The 24,031-nt window shown below is 34.4% G+C and overlaps 1 protein-coding gene across 3 annotated transcripts in view; it reads right to left on the reverse strand.

Annotated features, from left to right (window-relative positions):
• The window catches only part of EPHA6 (EPH receptor A6), a 932,172-nt gene that overhangs the window by 482,814 nt on the left and 425,327 nt on the right, over positions 1–24,031 (reverse strand). For all 3 annotated transcript variants that reach the window (XM_050778969.1, XM_050778968.1, XM_050778970.1), the window contains one exon: positions 21,912–22,247. In XM_050778969.1, the coding sequence (XP_050634926.1) occupies positions 21,912–22,247 (336 nt within the window). The remainder of the gene's footprint in view (positions 1–21,911; positions 22,248–24,031) is intronic.

The raw sequence follows: 24,031 nt of genomic DNA on the forward strand, positions 1-24,031 counted from the left end.
CGGCAACCTGGCGCCGCCCGTGCCGGCAACCTGGCGCCGCCCGTGCCGGCAACCTGGCGCCGCCCGCCCCCTGGAAGCAGCCAGCATGTCCGGCTGTGCGCAATGGCCGGACCCCACGCTCACACACACACTTCTTCCCACTGCACGCCTGACTTGCATTCTCCCTTGGAGGCATGGGATCCATGCTGGTAGCATGAGCCAAGGGAAGCCAGCCAGGGTGAGCGGACGGAATGAGCCTAGCGGGCCCGAGCAAAACTTGGGCAAAAGCACCACGGGCCACAGAGGTTTCCGGCCAGGAAAGCGACACCCCAAAGATCCTGTAACACTTTCATAGTACAAGGAAAGAGTTGAGTAGTCTGACAGAAAATGTATAACCTGCACAGCCAAAAATATTTACTATCTTGCTCTTTACAGAAAAAAGTTAGATTTTAGGGCGACGCATGCAGAGATCTGGCATCTTTATCAAATCTTCATTATTCTTATATTAAATTAATATTGAAACTGCTCCGTTTATGTCAATAAATAGTATTGGTACAGAAAACTACAATGATGTCCAAATTCACCCAAGTTTGTGAACAGAATTAGAACAAAAACCAGGAGCCACAGACCTTTGGTCTCATGTTTACCTGCCACACAGTATACTCTCCTCTCTAACAACGCACACCTCACCTTATTTTTCTTCTTTTAACTTCACATATTACAATTATAACAAAAGATGGTATAACTTACAAAACAGCTTTGATATAAGCATGCAAAGTTCTGTGATTTAAAAATATTTTTATTCTAAACTTTTATAAGCGTATTAATACATAAATTTAAATTATTAGATTCTTTATTGAAACTATTTCCTAAGTACAACACCTTGCTTATATGATTGTATATTTTATTATATTATTATACGAAAAGTAAGTAGTTGCATTGTGTGTTGGTTTGCAAACCTTATTTGCCTATGGGTGTGTGTGTGTGTGTGTGTGCGCGCGCGCATCCCTTTAATCGGAAGGCATTTTGTAAAAAAATTCATGAAAATTTAAAGTGCATTCCTTTATTTAATCATATATTCCTTTTTTGAACAAATATATATGAATACCTTCTGGGTGGGAGGCACTGTACTAGGCTCTGAGAATATATCAATGAATTTATTTCTAATAAAAAAGTAAGAATTATTTAAATAAGCTATGACAACATTTTTAAACACTTCTCCTTTAAAATAACTATGCCTTCCCCAGAAGCATATCTATAAACCAGATTATACTGTAGGTATGGTTAATCAATATTGATTCTGCTTAGCAGTTAACATCACCTTTTATAAAAAATGCTAATTATACAGAGTATTTTAATAATTGACTACAGTAAAATGTCCAAAGAGATATTTGACATTTATAGCTAGTTTTACTATAGATTTTTATAAAGTCTAAATTATAGATATTTAGATCATCTAGTTAGAAAGTGGCTAATACATTATTTTCATGAAACCATGACTTTCAAGGAATATTCACTTATTCAACTGTTCATGCATTCACATATTCAACAAATTGGTACTGGGTGCCTAGAATGAGCCAAGTTTTATTGTAGGCACAGGGAATATAGCAAATAAACATGGCAGAAGTCCTTCATACGTGGAGCACACATTAAAATTGATGGGAGACAGAAAATAAACATATAAGTAAGTTGGCATATAATAATATTTTAAAAAAAGGAAGGCAGAGAATGAAGTTAGTGGTAGATATGAAAAATTCTAGTTTTTAATAAAATGGCCATGGAACATTTCTTTGTCAAAGTACGATTTTGAGCAAAGACCTCAAAGAAGTAACAAAAAGTCTTGTGGCAGGAATGTGTCTAGAGTATTTGGGCAACTGCAAAGAACACGAGATTGACTGGGCATATATTCCCTTTGTAATTGACAAAATATATGCACGTGTAGAGGTTTACCAGGGAATATATTCATTCTAAATTTGAAGTTTTCCTTGATTAAATATATCTTTTAACTTAACTTTCCCTTTACATTTATAAAATGTGTCCTATTATAAACATACAAATATTGATGCATAGCAAAAATACTTATTTCAAGATCAAGATCAAATGTAATGAAAGAACAAAGGCCATTTTTTTTTTCTTTATAAAGACAGAGGGTAATTTAGAGTTTCAATATCCTCCTTCAATTTATAGCCTGTTCCAATTTAGGCAAGACATTGCGGCGAGAGACTAGAAAAGCTCGTGCACTCCAAGGATAGCTAAGAAGCCACCAGTAGTACATACATTTACTGTGATGGCTCATCATATTTTCTAAAGAGTCTGCTAAAAGCTATCTTAATCTTTTCATTATTTATTTTTTGATGAGAGTATGTTTCTGGCTAGCAATAAGTAGAGAAGCAAGAAGAATGGTTTGAGTAACTTATGACTAAATAACAAGGGTTTTATAACTAAGAACTATGGCTCTCCCTAGGTCCAGGTCTCAAAATGTCCTAATGGTTAAGAGTTCACTCTCTGGACCCAGATTTCTTGCTTACAAATTCTAGTTTGTCCATGTGTTAACTATGTAATATTGACATTTTATTTAGTCTGGCTGTGCCTGTTTCCTCATCTGGAAAATGTCAATAATAGCAAGTCATTGGGTTGGTATGTTTAATGATTTAATATAAATAAAGTCTTGGAAGAGTATCTGACAATTAAGTGCTTTGGGACTTGATCCCATTGAATGAAGGTTGCACCACATCTTTCTTTAAATTAATTTGAACTCCAAAGGACAGGTTCTTTCTTGAAACATTCCCTCAAACACCACTAAAAATCATTAGGTCAAGTAGGAAGTCACTTAAAGAAAAAGTTGTTGTCCTATAAATGTCTAAAGACAATAGGAGCCAGGAGTATAAACAGAGAAAAACAAATGAGAGACAAGTTAAAAAAATTTGTGATGTATAACATCTCCAGGTTTTTAAGGTCACATTATGTGTAATTATTCATTTTAGCATATCTGCCATAACTTGATGTGTAATTGTCCATTTTAGCACATTAGCCATGGGAAGAGTTGACAGGCATTCTAGTGTCTGGCCAACAGTGGTAGAGATATGGTGTATTTGACTCTCAAACCTCTCACCTCATCTACCATATAGGTACCAAGAGTCTAATGAATCTGTCCATTTACTTCCTTGTTTTCTTAGACTAGAAAAGCTGTTCTTAGAGGGAAGTCCTTTTTCATATACCTGGATTCATCCAACTAATCACATAATAAATGCTGCCCACCCCCAGCCCTGCTTTGTTTTTAACCTGAACTAATCATTATTTGTACATCTCTATTTTCTAATATTTCCTCTGGGTATCCTGTTTAGGTAAAACACAGCTTTATGATGCCCTTCCCAATCAACATTAGACTATTTGTTTCAAGATAGTAATTAACTTCCTGCCTAATTTGTCACACTTAATTTGAAATTAGGCGTGCAAAGCTATTAAACACTGTGATTGTGGTGTTTGCATCTGGCTGAGGCAGTAGCCACTGGCAGCCTTGATTTATCACTCTTCATTTAAATTCCTGTGCCAATGATTTTAGTTCTTAAATGCTGTGAATGGCATTTATGGATTTCAAAATCAAAGTGAAAATAAGCTACAGTTAAGTTCTCAACAGCTGAGATCAATGAAAAACGGTTTTATAACTGAATGCCCTGCAGATAAATCCTAGGGGCTTGACCAAAAAGTGCTTCATGCTCAGAGATGTTGCTGTGGGAAGACAACCAGTATTCTACCCTAATGGCTATTTATAAATCAAGATCAAAACTGTGCATCTTGTAACAGTGCCATGTAAATTTGCTCCCAGATGAAAACTATTTTTGCTAAGTCTTCCTTAAAAGAACAATCCCCAAAAGCAAGCTTATCCTACTGGGAAATCTCACCTTTGATATTCAAAACTCTATCCAACATTGCTCATATTCAAGGAAGCAGAATATAACATTGCTACTAGACCTAGCTTATAATTCTGTGGGCAGATTGTCTCCTAAAGTGAATGAGCATGATTCTATAACTTTCTTATCAAAGTCTGACTGTGGTGTAAATCTTGACTTAGTGAAGGCTTCTTCAGATATGGACATGAAGAATTTGACTTTTCTATAACCCTGACAGAAACAACTTGTGAAAATTTGTTCTTCCTGTCTGACTTTATGATCCCAAGTCTCCACACTCTGTTAGGGCAACCCAAATGCTATTCTTCCTTTAGGGTAAAGCTCCTCCAAGAATTGTTCCAGCTTAGTTACGCTTTTCTTTCCTCCTCTAAAGTAAAGCATTTACAATTTGTATCTTATAATTTAACACGTTACTTAAGATATACTTTCTGGCTGGGCGCGGTGGCTCACACCTGTAATCCCAGCACTTTGGGAGGCTGAGGTGGGCGGATAACCTGAGGTTGGGAGTTCCAGACCAGCCTGACAAATTTGGTGAAACCCTGTCTCTACTGAAAATACAAAAATTAGCCAGGTGTGGTGGCATGTGCCTGTAATCCCAGCTACTGAGGAGGCTGAGGTGGAAGAATCGCTTGAATCCAGGAGGCAGAGGTTGCAGTGAGCTGAGATTGTGCCACTGCACTCCAGTCTGGGCAACAGAGGGAGACCCTGTCTCCAAAAAAAAAAAAAAAAAAAAGTATACTTTTTTTTTCACTAGCATTTTTGGTCTGCTAACCTTGTCTTCTCAATTAGAGTAAGTAAAGCATTTGAATTGGAAAACACCACCTCTTCCTTTCTTACTTCCACTGTATGACAGCACAGAGTACTCATGCATTATGGCTTAATAATTGCTTGCTCCTCAGTTTATTAAACAAACATTTGCTGAGCGTCAACTTTATATGTCATACTATTCGAAGCTCCAGGAATAGAGTGAGCAACACAATAAAATACATTGAGAAAAATCCATCTCTCATGGAGCTTACATTATATTGTCAAAAGACAAAATTCTATTTGGAAAGTATTGCATCGTCGAATTAAGTGATGAAATGAGGAATACACCTAAATCATTTTGAAGAAACTTGCTTAGGCACAATCTTGAGAAATACATTTGTGATAAAAAAAATGGTAAACAAACAAAAAAATGATAAGGTTGAAAGTGACAGAGTGGATTGTAAAAAAAAAAAAAAGAAATGCAGAGAAGATATTCTTATTGTTATGCCTCAAGAATTAAAATTATTTCTATTCACATAGTTTTTTTTTCAAATGCCAACTTGAACCAGATATAGCGAGGTTTTAAATGTAGTGTATTTTTTATTTTTCAAAAACTATAAGGATTTTTATTTTCTTCTGAGTAAAAGGATACAGACTTTAATATGGGAGGAAACATTACTGAGATACTTGTTTACCTTCTAAAAACAACAGCACAACTTTAAGTCACTATAGCAAAATTTCAAGAATACCTCAAAATATTACAATGTCGAGCCTCCAGCAGGACCTGTATGTATGAAAAGTTAAAATAGGATTTTTAAGAGAGGTGTCCTTTTAGTGGAGGTGTGGAAAAGTTCTTGCATATTTATAAACATTCATTTTCTTATTTCTGTTTAGATAAAGTCTTTAGAATGATGTAGAATGTTGACTGCAAATATGAAGAGACTACACAGTTACTATTTGCTTGCTCATCATGTTATCTCATGCAAGATACTTATTTTGTAGATGCAGAATCTGAGGTCCGGAGAGATTAAATAACTTCACTGAATTTACACAGCTGGATAGTAACAGTTTAGGGACCAGAACACAGAGTTGATCAGATTTTGACCAGCTGTTTCCCACCTCTATACATGACTACACTACTGGTCATTTCAACAGGAAAAAAATAATGTGATTATGAGTTATAAATTCACGAGTATGCAGATGGTAAATAGCAGACTAAACTATGTAAACAGGATATAAAATTTGGGGCCTGAGAGATTCATAAAAGCAGACAGAAAATAATCTTTCTTGTATATTTTCTGGGCGTTCATGCTTAGGTTTGTACAACTGAACACAATACCTTCTGTAAGTCTGTTCCAGGATGTTGAATCTATAAACAGAATGCTTATTGTTGGTGTCCTGAGTGAGCACTTTACCACCAAGGGGCAAAAGTATCAAAACATTGAAATTTTTAAAAGTTCCACTGTGAGTATAATAGACATTCTGTGTGTGTGTGTGTCTGTGTGTATATGTATGTATGTATATATACTCACACACAATCACAAATTTATTTAGCAAATATTTAATGCACAGATTTTATGTGACAGGTGCTATGGTAGACCATGGAGATACTAACATTTGTTGACTGTCCAGTAGAAAATATTGACATGCAATTGAAATGCAGAGTACAGTTACGCACTGTGATAGGGTAAATATAAGGAGTTATGAAAGGATAAGCAAGATCAGATCATAAAGGACTTTGCAAATAATTTTACAGAAATAGTCAACCATAAACACACCACACAGAGAAAAATATTGGTAACACTTCATAAATTTAATATTCATTTCCTTATGACCATGTATCCATGTATGTACATCAATTGTCACATAACTGGGGTAACAGTGTATATAGGGTTTCTAATCCTGCTACACTTTACACAATATTGTAAACATTATTCTCATAGACTTGTCATTCCATCTCACAGACACAGTACATTTTATTTATTGTTTACTGTAGGTCATTTAGGATATTTATACCCTTCCCTGTTATAAATGATACATTTTTCTATACACATGCAGTTTTTCTACCCGTATTATCTTTCCTAAAAACTGACAATGCCTAGTAGTAGATTTAGAGAGTATAATAATTTTAAAGTGCTAGATACACAATACCATGTAGTTTTATAGTTACTCCTACAGTGATAGGAAGATTTTGACCAAATCATAAGCTAAGGAATCAGAGCATTGCCATTTTCCAAAGAAAAATCAACGAGTCCAATTTGATGAGAAGAACATTGCCTACCATTACTGTTTTAATTTGCATTTCTCTGATTTGCAGCAAGAGTGAAGTTTTTTTGTAATGCATATTAGGCAATTGCCTTTTTTCTGAAAATTGATCACTCCTGTCTTTTGCCAATTTTTACCATGGTCTATTCATGACAAAAGTTTTCCCCACCTTACCCTTTATTTTCATTTTGTTTATAATAAATTGTGATGTATGAAATTTCCATTAGAGCCACGTGTTTTTTGCTTTGCAATTTTTTATAACTTCTCTGATCATTATTTATATTCACACCTATATGCACCTCTTCTTAAGATTTTATTTTTACCATATCTGTTTGAACATTTAAAATTTGTTTTAGGGTATTTTCCTAGTTAATGATTTGATTTGGAGTATTCTAAATAATAGCTTTCCCTCAACAAATTTTATTCACTGATGTACTTTCTCATTACTTTGAGATATATCCTATATTAAATCTCTTTGTGTGGTAAGGACTTATTTCAAGACTATCTCTTCAGTTTCTTTAATCAGAAACTTTTTACGCTCTCATAGGAAACACAAATAATTTCTGATATATAAGCTAATTATTCACTAGTTGATTTTGATTAAATATACGTCCCACGTTTTAAGGAGACATGCCTGGATGAGAATCCATGTTAAAAAGTTTCCATATCCAAATGGAGCAGCACTATATTTTATATTTATGTAACAACTACATTATCCTAGCAGCAAATGACATTTCACTATATAAACACAACACCCTGAATTTTTGTCAAGTATTATGGAAACCTGCCACCACATCTCCTAAGAAAACTTTTAAATAGAAAACTAAGTAAAATTTCAATGAAGAAATGCAACCATGAGAAAAATGATTAGTTACTGAAAAACGAATATTAAAAATAAATAAAGCTTTTTAGTGCAAAATACAGTACAGCAATACCATTCGTTTGCCATATCTGTGTTAAGTTTAGACAGTGTACAATCTGAGTGTTTGGCTAGCTTAAATCCTAAACATAATTAGTCTTCCTAGTTGTTGAATAAATAGGCAACAATGATTTTGCACTTTTGACCTTAAAAATTATACTTTTCCTGAGAATCAGGTCCCTATTGGCCAAATTTATGTCAAATAAAGGATAACTCTTCCCATACTCTGTCTGTGGCATTTCTTACACCTCGATGAACCATCATCGGGTAAAAAGTCACATGAAGGTAGATATATTAGTTCATTCCTTCCGCTCAAGGCAGAGACCAACTGTGAGACACCAGAGAGGGAACATTAAAAAAAATACGAAAATACAGAATAAAGTTAAAATTAATAGAGAAATAAAGCAATGAAACATTCATTGTGAAAAGTTTAGAGAATGACATTCAGTTCTAGACTGCAGTAGAAGAATGAGGCTCTCTGATTTGACGGGTCATTAAAACTTTAAATCTTCATAAACGAGGAAAGAGACCATATCATAAGGTCTTCAGAAACCTAATGCAATTTGATTATTTTTCTGCATTTCATCCATCATTATGTATTCTTCTTTTATTTTGAAAATGGATGACAAAAATTACATTGTATTAAATGTATTTTTAAAATTTTATTTAACAAAGAACTAAACGAGTTTTCATAATTTGGCTACATCTAATATCTACTTTTAGAATAGTGATAAATTATATGGCATGTCATTTACTGAGAATCTACTTTTATAGTTTTATTACTTCAATAATTTAAGGCAATAGTGTCTAATGAGATTTTAACATAAACTGCTATGACTTTATCTTCACTTTATGCTGTTAAAATTTGACATAAGCAAAAAATCTCTTTATTTTTATTTATGCTATATTTAAAGTGCTAATTATTTGAGTCTTTCAAAATGTGTTATATGTTTTTAGCATGTCTGCATTAGGTTTAGCTTAGACATACAAAAGAAGCTATACCACCCTGTAGTATTTTAGCATAGATTTCATTTTATGGATTTTACAAAAATAAATGTTTAAAAAGGCATAGATTTTACGGAATAAAGACATCCCTATTTTGAGGGTTTGAGTTGCAAATGTTAAGGGTTTGAATGATAAAAGAAAAATAAAACTCAAAATTTATTCATCACCACGACCTGCACATTATTTGTGATAGTGGCTTTCTTTTTCCCTTTGCTGAATATTCCCTGGAAGAAACATTACTGCCGCCAGAATGAACACGGTGAAAGCACTCTGATTTTGAAGAAGTCCCCTTAATTTTGTGAATCTCATTATTTTATTATTATTATTTTTTATCATTTTACTTTAAGTTTTAGGGTACATGTGCACAACGTGCAGGTTTGTTACATATGTATACCTGTGTCATGTTGGTGTGCTGCACCCATCAACTCGTCAGCACCCATCAACTCGTCATTTACATCAGGTATAACTCCCAGTGCCATCCCTCCCCCCTCCCCCCTCCCCCTAATAGGCCCCAGTGTGTGATGTTCCCCTTCCCCAGTCCAAGTGATCTCATTGTTCAATTCCCACCTATGAGTGAGAACATGCATGTTTGGTTTTCTGTTCTTGTGATAGTTTGCTGAGAATGATGGTTTCCAGCTGCATCCATGTCCCTACAAAGGACACAAACTCATCCTTTTTTATGGCTGCATAGTATTCCATGGTGTATATGTGCCACATTTTCTTAATCCAGTCTGTCACTGATGGACATTTGGGTTGATTCCAAGTCTTTGCTTTTGTGAATAGTGCCACAGTAAACATACGTGTGCATGTGTCTTTATAGCAGCATGATTTATATTCCTTTGGGTATATACCCAGTAATGGGATGCCTGGGTCATATGGTATTTCTAGTTCTAGATCCTTGAGGAATCGCCATACTGTTTTCCATAATGGTTGAACTAGTTTACAATCCCACCAACAGTGTAAAAGTGTTCCTATTTCTCCACATCCTCTCCAGCACCTGTTGTTTCCTGACTTTTTAATGATCGCCATTCTAACTGGTGTGAGATGGTATCTCATTGTGGTTTTGATTTGCATTTCTCTGATGGCCAGTGATGATGAGCATTTTTTCATGTGTCTGTTGGCTATATGCATGTCTTCTTTTGAGAAATGTCTGTTCATATCCTTTGCCCACTTTTTGATGGGGTTGTTTTTTTCTTGTAAATTTGTTTGAGTTCTTTGTAGGTTCTGGATATTAGCCCTTTGTCAGATGAGTAGATTGCAAAAATTTTCTCCCATTCTGTAGGTTGCCTGTTCACTCTGATGGTAGTTTCTTTTGCTGTGCAGAAGCTCTTTAGTTTAATTAGATCCCATTTGTCAATTTTGGCTTTTGTTGCCATTGTTTTTGGTGTTTTAGACATGAAGTCCTTGCCCATGCCTATGTCCTGAATGGTATTACCTAGGTTTTCTTCTAGTGTTTTTATGGTATTAGGTCTAACATTTAAGTCTCTAATCCATCTTGAATTAATTTTCGTATAAGGAGTAAGGAAAGGATCCAGTTTCAGCTTTCTACTTATGGCTAGCCAATTTTCCCAGCACCATTTATTAAATAGGGAATCCTTTCCCCACTTCTTGTTTTTCTCGTGTTTGTCAAAGATCAGATGGCTGTAGATGTGTGGTATTATTTCTGAGGACTCTGTTCTGTTCCATTGGTCTATATCTCTGTTTTGGTACCAGTACCATGCTGTTTTGGTTACTGTAGCCTCATAGTATAGTTTGAAGTCAGGTAGCGTGATGCCTCCAGCTTTGTTCTTTTGACTTAGTATTGTCTTGTCAATGGGGGCTCTTTTTTGGTTCCATATGAACGTTAAAGCAGTTTTTTTCCAATTCTGTGAAGAAAACCACTGCTCAGTGAAATAAAAGAGGACACAAACAAATGGAAGAACATACCATGCTCATGGATAAGAAGAATCAATATTGTGAAAATGGCCATACTGCCCAAGGTAATTTATAGATTCAATGCCATCCCCATCAAGCTACCAATGACTTTCTTCACAGAAGTGAATCTCATTCTTATTTTGGAGATGAGTCTTCTCTTCTGGAAACTAACGTTTTCATAGCACTCAGTTGAGAGAATAACTGAGAGGCTTTCAGGTTATTTTGAAAACACACACACACACACACACACACACACACACACACACACATACACATATCCCAGATGTACATCCCAGATGTATCTCTGGAAAAATTCTCAGTCTGATATATTGTCACTCCTTTGTGGCCCCTTAAAGATTTGTGAACATTCATGAAGGACACTTCTTCATTCTACCAAAAATACAGAATTGCAGAACAGTGAAAGAAGGTGGTTGGCGATGATAAACTTGCAAATTGGAAATAAGTAGTAATGATCTAACTAGAATGTTCTACTGATGGTCTTCCTATCTACGAAGAGTGACGATTCAGGGGATGGTGACCTTCTATCTCCTGAAGTGCAATTTATTTTTTCTGTTTTCCTCTTAAATAAACTAACATTTCTGCTAGTTACAAGAAGATTTTAGGTGAGATATTTCGGGAAGACCATCTTTAAAGAGTCAGTTGAAAGATACAAGGGGATTAAAAATATTTCTTAGAGATCTTTGAAATAGGATAAAAATAATATTTATTTGAGAAGGGCATATGTGCGTCTTGCCTCCTGACTAGTAACTCTACATTCTCTTTAGGTTATTTAAAGCATGTGAAAACCATTACCTTATAATATACGTGTAAAACTAACATAAGCTGGCACAAATTTGGTTAATACAATTCAAAAAGTGGAAAATAATTTATTTTAGGAAATAATTTTGCAGATCATTTATAGTTTAAATTTAAATATAATTAAAGCCGGGTGCAGTGGCTCATGCCTGTAATCCCAGCATTTTGGGAGGCTGAGGCATGTGGATCACGAGGCCAGGATATCGAGACCATCATGGCTAACATGGTGAAACCCCATCTCTACTAAAAATACAAAAAATTATCCTGGCGTGGTGGCACGCACCTATAGTCCCAGCTACTTGGGAGGTTAAGGCAAGAGAATCGCTTGAACCTAGGAGGCAGAGGTTGCAGTGAGCTGAGATCGTGCCATTGCACTCCAGCCTGGGCGACAGGGCAAGACTCTGCTTCAAAAACAAACAAAAAAGAAAAACACATAAATATATACATATTTAAGTTGCATTTCAAATAGCATTTGTTTACCTCTTAATACAAGTATCTCACATTTTATAAAACAGCTAAAGAAAAACAGCAGATAAAGATTTTAAATATTCAAAACTGCTCAGTATATTAAACATTTATTCTCATAAAAATAGAATGAGAAACCTATTCCAAATTTCTAGGAATCTGTGTAATCCCTATCTAGAGATGATCAACATATTTATGTTTATAAAAAATAATAAATTTTTTATTTTTAAATACAGGGCATAACTACTAAATAGACAGGTCAAAATATAATCTGAACAACTCGTAGATAGACAATGGCCAAACATCCACTATTTATATAAAGAAGCCTTGAAACAGGAAGTTAAAATAGGAGGGCATCCATTCATATGAGCATTATAGAGTAAAAACTAATACATATTTAAGATATTTACTGTCAGCCGAAGATTAAATATTTTTTGTAAAAAAACAAATGAAAAAGAACATAAAGCACATTTCTATTTATATATTATAGATATATCTATCATCCTTGGAATAATATTTACTTGCTTTAATAAAAGATTATTTAGGAAATATGTAAGCTGAATTACAATATAAAAGAATGAATACAAATAATTTCAATTTCTATCATAATTATTTCAAGGGAAAAACACTTTTATATTTTAGAACACATCTTGAAAGTGACTAAGTATAACAATATATAGCAGAGCATAAAATTATTGATAACTGAAATCCACCCTTAGATCTATTAGAATGTCAAAATAATTAGAAGAGCATTAGTCAAATCATGGAACTCTTTTTCAATTTTTTTTCTGTTTTTAATCTTTCATTAGTAAAAGCTTTGCTCACTGCCTAACAGAATAAATGTGTGGTCAAACAACTAGGCTTTCTTTCATAAAAATAAGTAAAATGTCAACATTCACTGCCTGTCATATCACTATTTAATCATTTATTACTTCATGCATATTTTAAGGGCTTGTGTACTAAGTAATATTTCAGGTAGTCAGTTCTTGAAAATGTATATTGAATCAGATATTATATATTTAATGTAGTTTTTTTTTCACTTAAACTTTCACTTCCAAATCTTAAAGAATAAAAGACTGTTAGCGGCTCCATAGCAAGCATCATGTCTCAAACACTCATACATGCATCTTTTATTTCCCACTACATAACAGATAGCTCAATATTTAGTGTGTCAGAATCATTGATTATATTGGTTTGCTGAGTAACGCCGAGAGGTAAATTTGAAAAACAATGACATTACCATTTTATAAAATGTTTTCAAGGCTGGCTTCACGAACGCATGGCTCATACAGATGCACAGCTCTCTTAGGGTTTAATGCTCAGCTAATGCCATTGAAATTCTAAATAATTTTTATCTTTATACTCATATTTTTAAAGTGAATACAAATGGGGCAATGGAGCATGTGCTGGGAGCACGATGCCTAGGCTCTGGGATATAGGTCCAGCCTCCCACTACTTTAGCATATCCACAGGATGTGTTCTCCCTGGCACACTCCCCAACTCTCAGCCATGCAGTCTTCCAATCCCTACCCCTGCCCTGTGATTGCTGTCATAGTCCACCTAGGTTAGGTGAATATATTGACCTCAGTGTGGGGAGGACCACATTCCTGGGTTGCCAGTTCATTTTCCCCAGTGAGGGATCTGGACATCATGGAAAGGGTCTAGGTTGCATCTGCTAACCCTGGAGCATCATGTGTGTGTGCGTGTGTGTGTGTGTGTGTGTATGTGAGTGTGTGTGTAGCTGTTTCTGCTCTGCAGATTTCATGTCTTAATGCAAGCAGGTCTCTCACCTACCAAGGAGGAGATTTGAAGACCACCGGTGGTCTCCCATTGTGGGTTACAAAGGCAGCTGCAGTCCTGAAGCAGGGCCCTGGGAACCTGGGAGTGTCATCATTCTTTCTGCTCAAGTACCCCTGGTACAGAGCGAGCGCTCTCTGGGCAGGCTCTATGTTTTAAGGAACCCTCTCTTTTACTTCCCGACCTTCCTGAGTCTGGCTGATATTTTTCTGTTCCGGACTACTTGAGACACACTTGGGAACAGGAGGTGCATGTGGGGTCAACTGCAGAAAAAAGACTTGTATATTTTGATGTTTTCACATATGTTAAATGTTCTTGTATTTGCACTTAAAATGGTCATTGAGCAATATAAAGATGAATGGTAAATTTTAATGCAAATAATTAGAAATTTTACTTTTTCTTTACTTAGAGGGACATTAAATGGCAAACAAAAAACATTGTGCCAGGTTGAGAGAGATAAATCACTGAAAGAAAGAGCATTGTATTTCAGTACCTTTTATGACTCCCTTTTCCTACTTTTTGAACAAAGGGTCCTGCATTTTTATTTTTCACTGGACATCATAAATTATTTATGTAGATGATTGACTGTTTTAGAATCTAAACCAAATAGAAAAGTGCAGAGGAATACATGGAAGAAAAAAAACTCATCTAATGATGGTCTGTGGAATTTCTGTCTGGTTAAAAGGTCAGCAATTAGTTTTTCAATCTTTGCAATTGAAATATTTTTAAGTATGAAGAAATATCATATTTTAAATGATGATCAGAATAATCTGTTCACTTGGAAAATAATTTTGTTTTATTCTTACACATTAATGCTGTTTTAATCCTTAAGGATATTTACTTCAAAGAGGCTTTTAGAAAATATCACAAATGGCCAGGTGCTGTGGCTCATGCCTGTAATCTCAGTACTTTGGGAGGCCGAGGCAGGTGGAACATGAGGTTGGGAGTTCAAGATCAGCCTGACCAACATGGTGAAACTCTGTCTCTACTAAATATACAAAAAAAAAAAAAAAATAGCTGGGGGCGGTGGCAGGCACCTGCAATCCCAGCTACTTGGGAGGCTGAGGCAGAGAATTGCCTGAAGCCAGGAGGCAGAGGTTGCAGAGAGCCGAGATCATGCCACTGCACTCCAGCCTGGGGTATGACAAAGCGAGACTCGGTCAAAAAAAAAAAAAAAATCACAAATAAAATCCAATGTTAAATACTAAAAACATAATAAATCAGTTATCCAAATCACCTCATTTATTTTGTAGGCAAAGTTCAGTTAATGAAATCAAATTGGCATCCATTTTCAAACGAAGAACTATATTGAAAATGTGCCAGTTTGCTAGACATTTGCCTAACCATAAAGTAGAACCTTATATCATATGATAGCTATAGATTATGTAGAACATGATTATGCACACACTTAATTCCAATTTAGTTAAACATCTGTTAATCTGGTTTAATTTTACAGGATTTAAAACATTTTACTAAAGAATCTCTATGAATGTTTTTCAATTTGTACAGATAAATGCCATTAAAACTGTTAATATAGTAGTAGAGGCACCAATACAGCAATAAGGTCTTGTTATTTTATGCTAAAGAAAATACTTAGTCACCTTTTCCGCAAAATGTGCAAATGAGAATTCCTCAGAGAAAACAGCTGACGACTCTAAAAGCCAACTGCTCGAAATCAAGTTTAGGATCAAACACATTTCTTTAGCAATGTATGATCACGGAGAAAAGTTGCTATTAAAGGATGGTTTAGTGTTGATTAAAATTCTTTGTTGAATATGTTGTAGATACACAATCAGAGAATGTAGTGAACACGAAATTTAGTATATGCTAAAGAATAAACATGCCATAATACTTTCTTGTTACTTTCCAGACATATTCCTGCTTGAATTTAAGGCTTTGCCCTTTTTATATCCATTGCCTGTGGTAGTCTTCTTTTATATAGTTACAAGAGTTTCTCTTCAATTCATGATCTGCTCAAGTGTCAAGTTAGAGAGGTGTTTTTGGTTTCCTTGCATAAAGCTAACCATTATTTTCAAATTACTTACTCTGTTTAGTTCTTCCTCGTGGGACCTATCACTTCTTAACACTAAAGTATAGTGTCTGTAAAAGCAGGAACACTGTTAATTATTTTTCTCTTTATTGCTATATTCCTAGAACACAGAACAGTTCCTGGCAGACACTAAACAGTCAATAAATATGTTTTAATGAATTAAGCAAATGAAAAATTAACTCACACCATCTTCAATCTCTATTAATGCAGTCAGTAGAGATTTATTGTTTTAGGCAATGTAAATTGAGGATGTTCTTAGTGAATAATACATCATCCATGCCCTCAGGAAGCTTATATATTGGTTGGAAAGGCAAATTATTTAAAAAATGTATGATTATTGTCCAGTGAGACAGTGACACTGTAGTGTTTTACACAACTATCTGAGAACAGTCGTTCAATTTCTACAGCTGCTGATTGGAGCAGAGTTGCTAACCAACTCTCAAAAAACTAATTTCTAAAGTCTGAGGCACTTTTCTATAGTATTCAATTACTCAAAAGATGCACACCACAAAAAGATGCTAGACTTGGAAATAATTTGGTGTTTCTTAGGAGTGTAAACAAAGTTTACAATCACCTAGATTATAGTTTAATATTTGGCTGCACCATAATCATTATGTAATCATTACTAGTCATGATTTAGTAAAATTAGCTAGTTTGACATTTCTTCCATAAATAAAACATTCAGTGCACTTTTCAGGGGAGCAACACTTTTGTTGAAGATAGAAATATTTTATACTTCAATATGTCTAGGTTTTGAATATATAATTTGCCTATGTATAAGAAATTTGGAAAAATACAAATAATACAGCATATTTCTTAGTTAAAGTCAGGTTATTGCCTTTTATTTTGTTTTAATAAACAAAATAAAACTTATCATGCCTCTGGCTTGTATTTCATGTATTTTTAGTAAGCAAGCATTTAAAACTTTCACACTTTTTTTATTTTTACTTTGGATAGAATTGCATAGGTTTTTAAAAGAATATTTGCTGTGAGCATTTTTGAAAACACAGTGAGGACTGTGAGAGACGTTCAAAGATAAAATACGTTAAAATGCAAATATAAAGATGAAGAATGTTTACACTATCCCTAATTACTTACTCCAGCAACATGTGAAAGTTTGCCATTTGAGATAGACTGTATTTCCAAAATCCAGTGAACTGTAAACCAAATAGACATCTCAAATTTGTACATATATAGAGACTTCTGTTGATTTAAACATATTTTCAGTGTCGGTTTAATTAGTTATTCCTGCTACAGCATATACATGAAATCTGCAATCACAGTGTAAGCCTAAGGCAGGCCTATATAGAATGGTCGCTCAAGGGCAGAGATAGGAGTGCTGAGTGTATTTTTTAAGATGCCAATAAATTGGACAACTTGGTTCTGACAATAATTGCTTTAAAGACCCTTTAGCAAATATCAGCAGAATTGGTTTGTAATTTACCATGTCTTTCACTTTGAACATGGTCCCTAAAGGTTTTTGCACATGTCAGGATATCTACAAACACAATTTGTTTCGGGTTGACTATCCATGATTAACGTTTTCCTCTACTGTCTAAAACCTGAATAATTACTTTTTACTGAACTACACACCTTCGTTTTCCTATCATCCACTGAAGATTAAAATCAAATGTCTTCTGCATGTTGCTTTCTTGTTTTGCTCTCTAAATGAAACACCTTTCAAGACCATTTACATAAGCTATGAAAACAGAAGGTTGCAAATACAGATCTTAGGAATTGCAGAAGTCAGTTAATTAAGATGTATTGCAAAGATTCCTTATTATGAAAGTCATAGTTTTAACTCTATAATCTTATTTAGCAAACTAGACTTAGAATAATCAAGGAATGTTTCTCCTAACTACATCTAAGTGGTTCTAAGTGATTTCAAACTTTTTTTTACATTTGTTTAATTATAAACAGAGCAAACAATTAAGCCAGATTTGTTTAATGTGGTTTTCTTAGTATTTCTTAAATATGAGAAAAAAATATATATAGTCAACTACATGATAGAAAAGGCAAACCAAGGCCAATTTATTTCATCTCTATCTTCATGTTCCACAATATGCACACGTAAGAGGAGGATGAAATAATTAATATAACTGTCTATATTTTTTGGTCTCTAATATTTTTTCCATACTCATGTAAGTATGACCTCAAGAGCAATGTTATTAGTCTGACTTCTTTTCCCTATTTGTGGCCCTGGAAAGATTCCAGCATCTTCTGACAGGTGGCTGATTCTTTAACTTGTTTCAGCTATTTGCAGATACCCATTAATTTTTCCAAATTTTAGATGAACTCTTTAGCTCCTTCCCCAAATCCTGCTGTACTTCTATGATACACTATCTTATATATGATCAGCCTCTAATTCCTCCATTATCCAACTTTTGCTTGGTTCCTTCTACTCAGAATTATTTCCCTTATTCCAGCCTCATTTTATTTAATCACTTTCTATTCATCCCTCAGAACAGAACTTAATTTAAACGTTACTTCCTCAGTAAGATGGCTCCCCCCAACTTATCCTCCAGATTTGGAGAATATATGCTTTCAGAGCACCCTAGGCTTCTCCTTAGCAGTACCTACTAGAGTACTAACTACATATTTGTGAAATTACCTGCTTATTAACTGCCTCCCACCAGACTTTAAAGTACGTAAGGGCTCACTATCATACACAAGGAATACACTAAAAATATGTTAAATAAATTGAAAGTTTATGAATAACACTTATCACTTTTGCGTTTTTGTATAAAAACAATATGTAACCTATAGAGAAGGTAAACTATTTTACTCTTGTCCTCTCAGTCCAATGAAATTGTAATGTGTTATCAGATAATCTTTGCAATTGACTCTTTTTTTTTTTTTTTTTTTTTTTTTTTTTTTGAGGCGGAGTTTCGCTCTGTCTCCCAGGCTGGAGTGCAGTGGCCGGATCTCAGCTCACTGCAAGCTCCGCCTCCCGGGTTTACGCCATTCTCCTGCCTCAGCCTCCCGAGTAGCTGGGACTACAGGCGCCCGCCACCTCGCCCGGCTAGTTTTTTTTTGTATTTTTTAGTAGAGACGGGGTTTCACCATGTTAGCCAGGATGGTCTCGATCTCCTGACCTCGTGATCCGCCCGTCTCGGCCTCCCAAAGTGCTGGGATTACAGGCTTGAGCCACCGCGCCCGGCAATTGACTCTTAAATCAGTTAAAAGAGAATTCCCAAAGATACTCCAAGTGGAGTGATGGCAAATTATTTCCTGTATTTGAAGCAATACAATTATTTCATTTAAATCTGGAACAAAATGGCATCAGTTTGAAGTTTGTTCTGAAACATTAAGTTTCTATAAATTCTTTTTAAATTCAACACTACACTCTGACTCCTTTGGATATGGAAAGGATATCTGATAGATCCACAGATTGAATTGGTTCATAACACTACCCTTACCTGGAGTATCTGCACTGTCACAGATGTGATTCTCTAACTTCAGAATTTCAGGCACAAGAAGAAGGGGCCTTCTTGGTATCTCTCAAAATTATGACATGGAAGCAGATGCTAATATTTAAGTCTGGTCATAATATTTTATTAGTATATATGTGACAATATTTTGGTTGGTTTAGGACCTTTATGTACTTTCAAATAAAATAGAAATATACTTTGATTATTTTAATATTTATATGTAAAACAAAATCAAATTAAATTAACAATAATCTTTTCTTAATATTCAACAAAGATAAATTATTGGAACAAATTGCTTAATGATATTATCCTTCTAGAATATATAGTTTCAATATATGTGTACCATCTCTTATTTTATGTTTGATATGTATCTTTTTTCCATAAGCAACACACTTTTAATGAACTATCCCATTTTAAAAGTGAAACACGACTTATATTTTATCCTTTTGATAAGCAGAGATGTGAACTAAATATACTCTTTTGTAATCCTAGAATGAAAGGCTGCTGTATGTATGAAATTATGTAAGCATATTTACTTCATTTAAAGTGACATATTGGTTTTGTCCAGAAATTAAATTTTTTTCCCTATAGCTAAAAATTGTTGTACTAGATTGTATTTTTTGATAAGGCTGCAGCAATAAAAACCTTAGAAATCATCTGCTAAAGCAGAGAGGAACAGAAAACTCTCATCTATTTTATGTTGAAGGTATATTTGACAAGATTTTGTTGATATGAAAGGAAAGAGGAAAACAAAAGAGAACAGGAATTCTATTTTGAATAACCATAAAGCAAATTCTATGATGTGGAGCTATTTGCTAAATGAAGAGGAAAATTACATAGTAAATACAAAGTACAATATTATATGGCTTTGCTTTATTTATTAGAGGCATTTCTGAAGATTATCAGCAAAGTGAATTTATGTATAATATCTGGGAACACTAGGAAATTGACATTGGTCCAATCCACAAGACTTGTGTGTGTGTGTCTGTGTGTGTGTGTGTGTGTGTGCACATGACATTTATCATATACATGTCAATTTATCACATATGTAGCGTCAGGTAACTATCACCATAATCAAGATATACAACTATCATCACAGTCCTCCCTCCATCTACCACTTCTTAGCCACACTGCCCTCCTACAAATCTCTAAGCCCTGACAACCACTAACCTGTTTTCCATATCTATAATTACATTATATCAAGAATATTATATGAGTGGAATCATACAGAATGCATCCTTTTGAAATAGGCTTTTCACTCTGCATAGTGCCATTGAGGTTTATTCAAGTTGTGTGTATCAATACTTTGTTCATTTTTATTGCTGAGTATTATTCCAACACATTCAAATCAATGTATTTTATTTTAAATATCACCACATGCTGCCTTTGTGTATATTATGCTGAATTGTCTTTCTACATATTCATATGTTGAAGTCACAACACCTAGGACCTCAGAATGAGATTGCATTTAGAAATGGGGTCTTTAAAGAGTAATTAAGGTAAAATGAGATCATATGAGTGGGTCCTAATTCAATATGACTAATGTCCTTATAAGAAGAGACGATTAGGAGATTAGAGATAACGAGGACAGACCTGACCTTGTGAAAACAAGGGAAAAGATGGCTACCTACAAACCAAGGACACAGGCCTCAGAATGAAATCAACAATGCTGACAACTTGATTCTTCTAGCCTGCAAAGCTACGAGAAAATAAATTGTCTGTTGCTTAAGCCACACAGCCTGTCTTATTTGTTATGGCTACCTTAGCAAACAAATGCAGTGTATAAGAATAGTTTTATCTTTATAAATTTTTCTCATATACATGTTCATTTACAATATTTTCTACCATAAGGCAATAACTTGTGTGCCCATATAATTTATGAACACTTCTCAAAAGGAGTTTATAAAAATCTCTGAAGCTTTTCCTGTTTCCTGGTATGCAATATAATGATGTTATGAAGGAATTAAAGAGAGCATATACTTGTAAAAATAATAGGAGTGTTTGCACCTGACTATATTATAGTAAACATCTATGATGTTATAAAGAGAACATTTAGCTGAATTCATCAGAGTTCTGAACAGTTTAACTACTTTTCACAAACCCCCATAGATGATGACATTTGAACACATTTCTAAATTTGTCTGCTACTTAGAGTGGATCACAAATATACTGGCTGGAATGCTTTCATAATATAGACATGAATTATAATTTAAAAAATTCTTACTATTTGCTTTATTTGACATGAAAAAAGGATGGCAGCATAAGTGGGGCAATTGAAATTCAATTCACTTAATAACATTTTATTGATTTCTGACTTCTATTGGTAAGTAATATGGACTTACTCATTAAGATATATTGTTATATGATTATAAAAAATACATGCGTACATAAACATTGAGGGAAGTATTTCATCTTATTATTCATACTACTGAGAAGTAACATAAAAATATCTTTCTGAATTTTAGGAAAGAACAAGAACAACAACCAGTGCGTTACCTCTGCAGTGTATAATGTATATGACTTCATTGCACCTGCAGTAAATATAGGCCCATGAGGGATATTATGCATCAAAAGAAATTATGGGTCTGTTTTGAGAGAACAGCAGTGGGACTTACCATCTTGATCCGTGGTCACTGTAATAGCTGTGAATGGCTTGGGAGAAAAACTCAACTCAGAAACTCCATTCATTGCTTCTATTTCAAAGGTGTAATTCACGTGAGACACAAAGTCAAGTACTATCACGGAATTGTTGATCAGGCCTGTATGTCTTGGGATGAAGCGGAGTCCTCCACCACAGTCCTCACACTGGCTGGTGTCTAAGCCACATTTCTTACAGATTACACTGTATGTGAGATCTTTTCTCCCTCCTGTGTCACTTGGTGGGCTCCATTCCAAAATAAGGGCTGTTTCATTGATGTTAAAAACCACATTCCTAGGAGCTGAAGGTGGCCCTAGAGAAAAGCAATTAAAAAACAAATGTACATGTATAGGACAATGAATTATGGTGCTAAAATGAAAACTTCATCAACAAACACTTGTTTCTCTTTTATGTTAGTTTGAACTCTTTTTCTAATGGGATCTATAATGATCACATGGTTAAAACAGCTCATTGGTTCTAGTAAGGAAGGAGTCTTGAGGAGTGAAGATCTATATCCTAAATTTTTGGAGCATGAATTTCAATATTTAATATAAAAATCAGGATATCTGTAAGACATATGGTAATTATCCTTTTTAAACTTGACTGAAAATATATAATAAAATTATTTTAAATTATGTGATAGCTTTAATTACATTTTATTAGTTATATTACCATTTTTTAATTTTGAAAAAATAGTAATATACAGATACAAAACACATTGTGGTAAGTTTTTCAGTCTTCATTCTATAACTGGTATGTAGATAAAATCCCCATTCATCGCTTCTGAAAATCACTAAAAATCCATTTTCCAAAGGTTGAGATTAAATGAACATAAAATTAGGGTGAACAGATGATTTGGAAAAAGGGAAAAAGAAATGAAAATTGAAGGCAACAAAAAACCTTTTATTAAGTCCTTGTCAATTTGATGGGATAAAAGCATTATATGAAAGGGATAAAAAGGGGTCATGGACAAGAAATAATGGCAAGACTTTCATTTAGATTAAGTTTACTAAACACAAGTAAGTGTGTCCTTTAAACTAAGCGTGGCCCTAAAAGAGACCCACAACATTCTCCTATTTGTCATAACGACCTAGAAAACCAAGTCAGTCCTAAGGAGGGGATGAGCATCTTCTTATTATTTACCACAAAGATCACACAGCATAGAGTGCTTGATAGCCTTTAATTGTTCCAGCCTTTCCTTAAAATTGTGTGAATAATCCTATATACTTATCTGAGTCCTTCGAGCCTCAGTTTTATAATGTCTTCTAGGTGCCAGACACTGTGCTAAGTACTATATATGAAAAACCACAGAATCCATATGCTGTGAGAGGCTATACTTATGACAGATATTTAGAAAAATAATATATTGTATAAATGACTGGGGAAACAACATTCATGCCATATTTTTGAGGGCTTCATTTTTAAAAAATCTAAACCAATTCTCTAATTTCTGTTACCAAGAAAATCTACTTAGAGAGTGGAAAGGAATGTCTCCCTAACATTCCCTCTGAGAAATAAATTCAAGTTTTGATATAGGCTCCTTTTGGATTTCAAGCTACGGCCATTCATTCATTAAATATTTTATTTAGTGTCTACTATGTGGCAGATACTGTACTAGATCTTGGGCTTACAGAGATAAGACATGGTAGATATTATTCCTTCTTTCTTGTTATTTACATTTTAGTGGAGTGACTAGATATATGTAAACAAATGACTAAAATTCAAATCATAATGTGTGCAATTACAAAAATTAGAAGGACAGGTGCTGAAATAAAAGCAATCAGGGGAATCCCTGTTTTAGGTAACATTCTGAGAAAGCCTCATGGAGGTAGTGAGGAGAATATGCAGAGGGGTGAGAAAAATATTAGGAATAGAAAGTATGCCATTCTTGTTCAGAAAGATCTTGAAATAACCATGGAACTGGCAGAAAGTCACTGTGGCTAGACTGCAGAGGGAGAATGCATGAAGTAAGTTTTAAGGAACAGGAAGAGGCTAGCTAGTGCAAGACTGCTAGGCTCATTGGAACAAGTCTGGATAGTTTTCTATGTACCATAGGAAGGGACCTCAGCTACCTATAGGTATATCACCTAGAAATGC

Source organism: Macaca thibetana, chromosome 2, assembly GCF_024542745.1.
Source record: "Macaca thibetana thibetana isolate TM-01 chromosome 2, ASM2454274v1, whole genome shotgun sequence".
NCBI lineage: Eukaryota > Metazoa > Chordata > Mammalia > Primates > Cercopithecidae > Macaca > Macaca thibetana.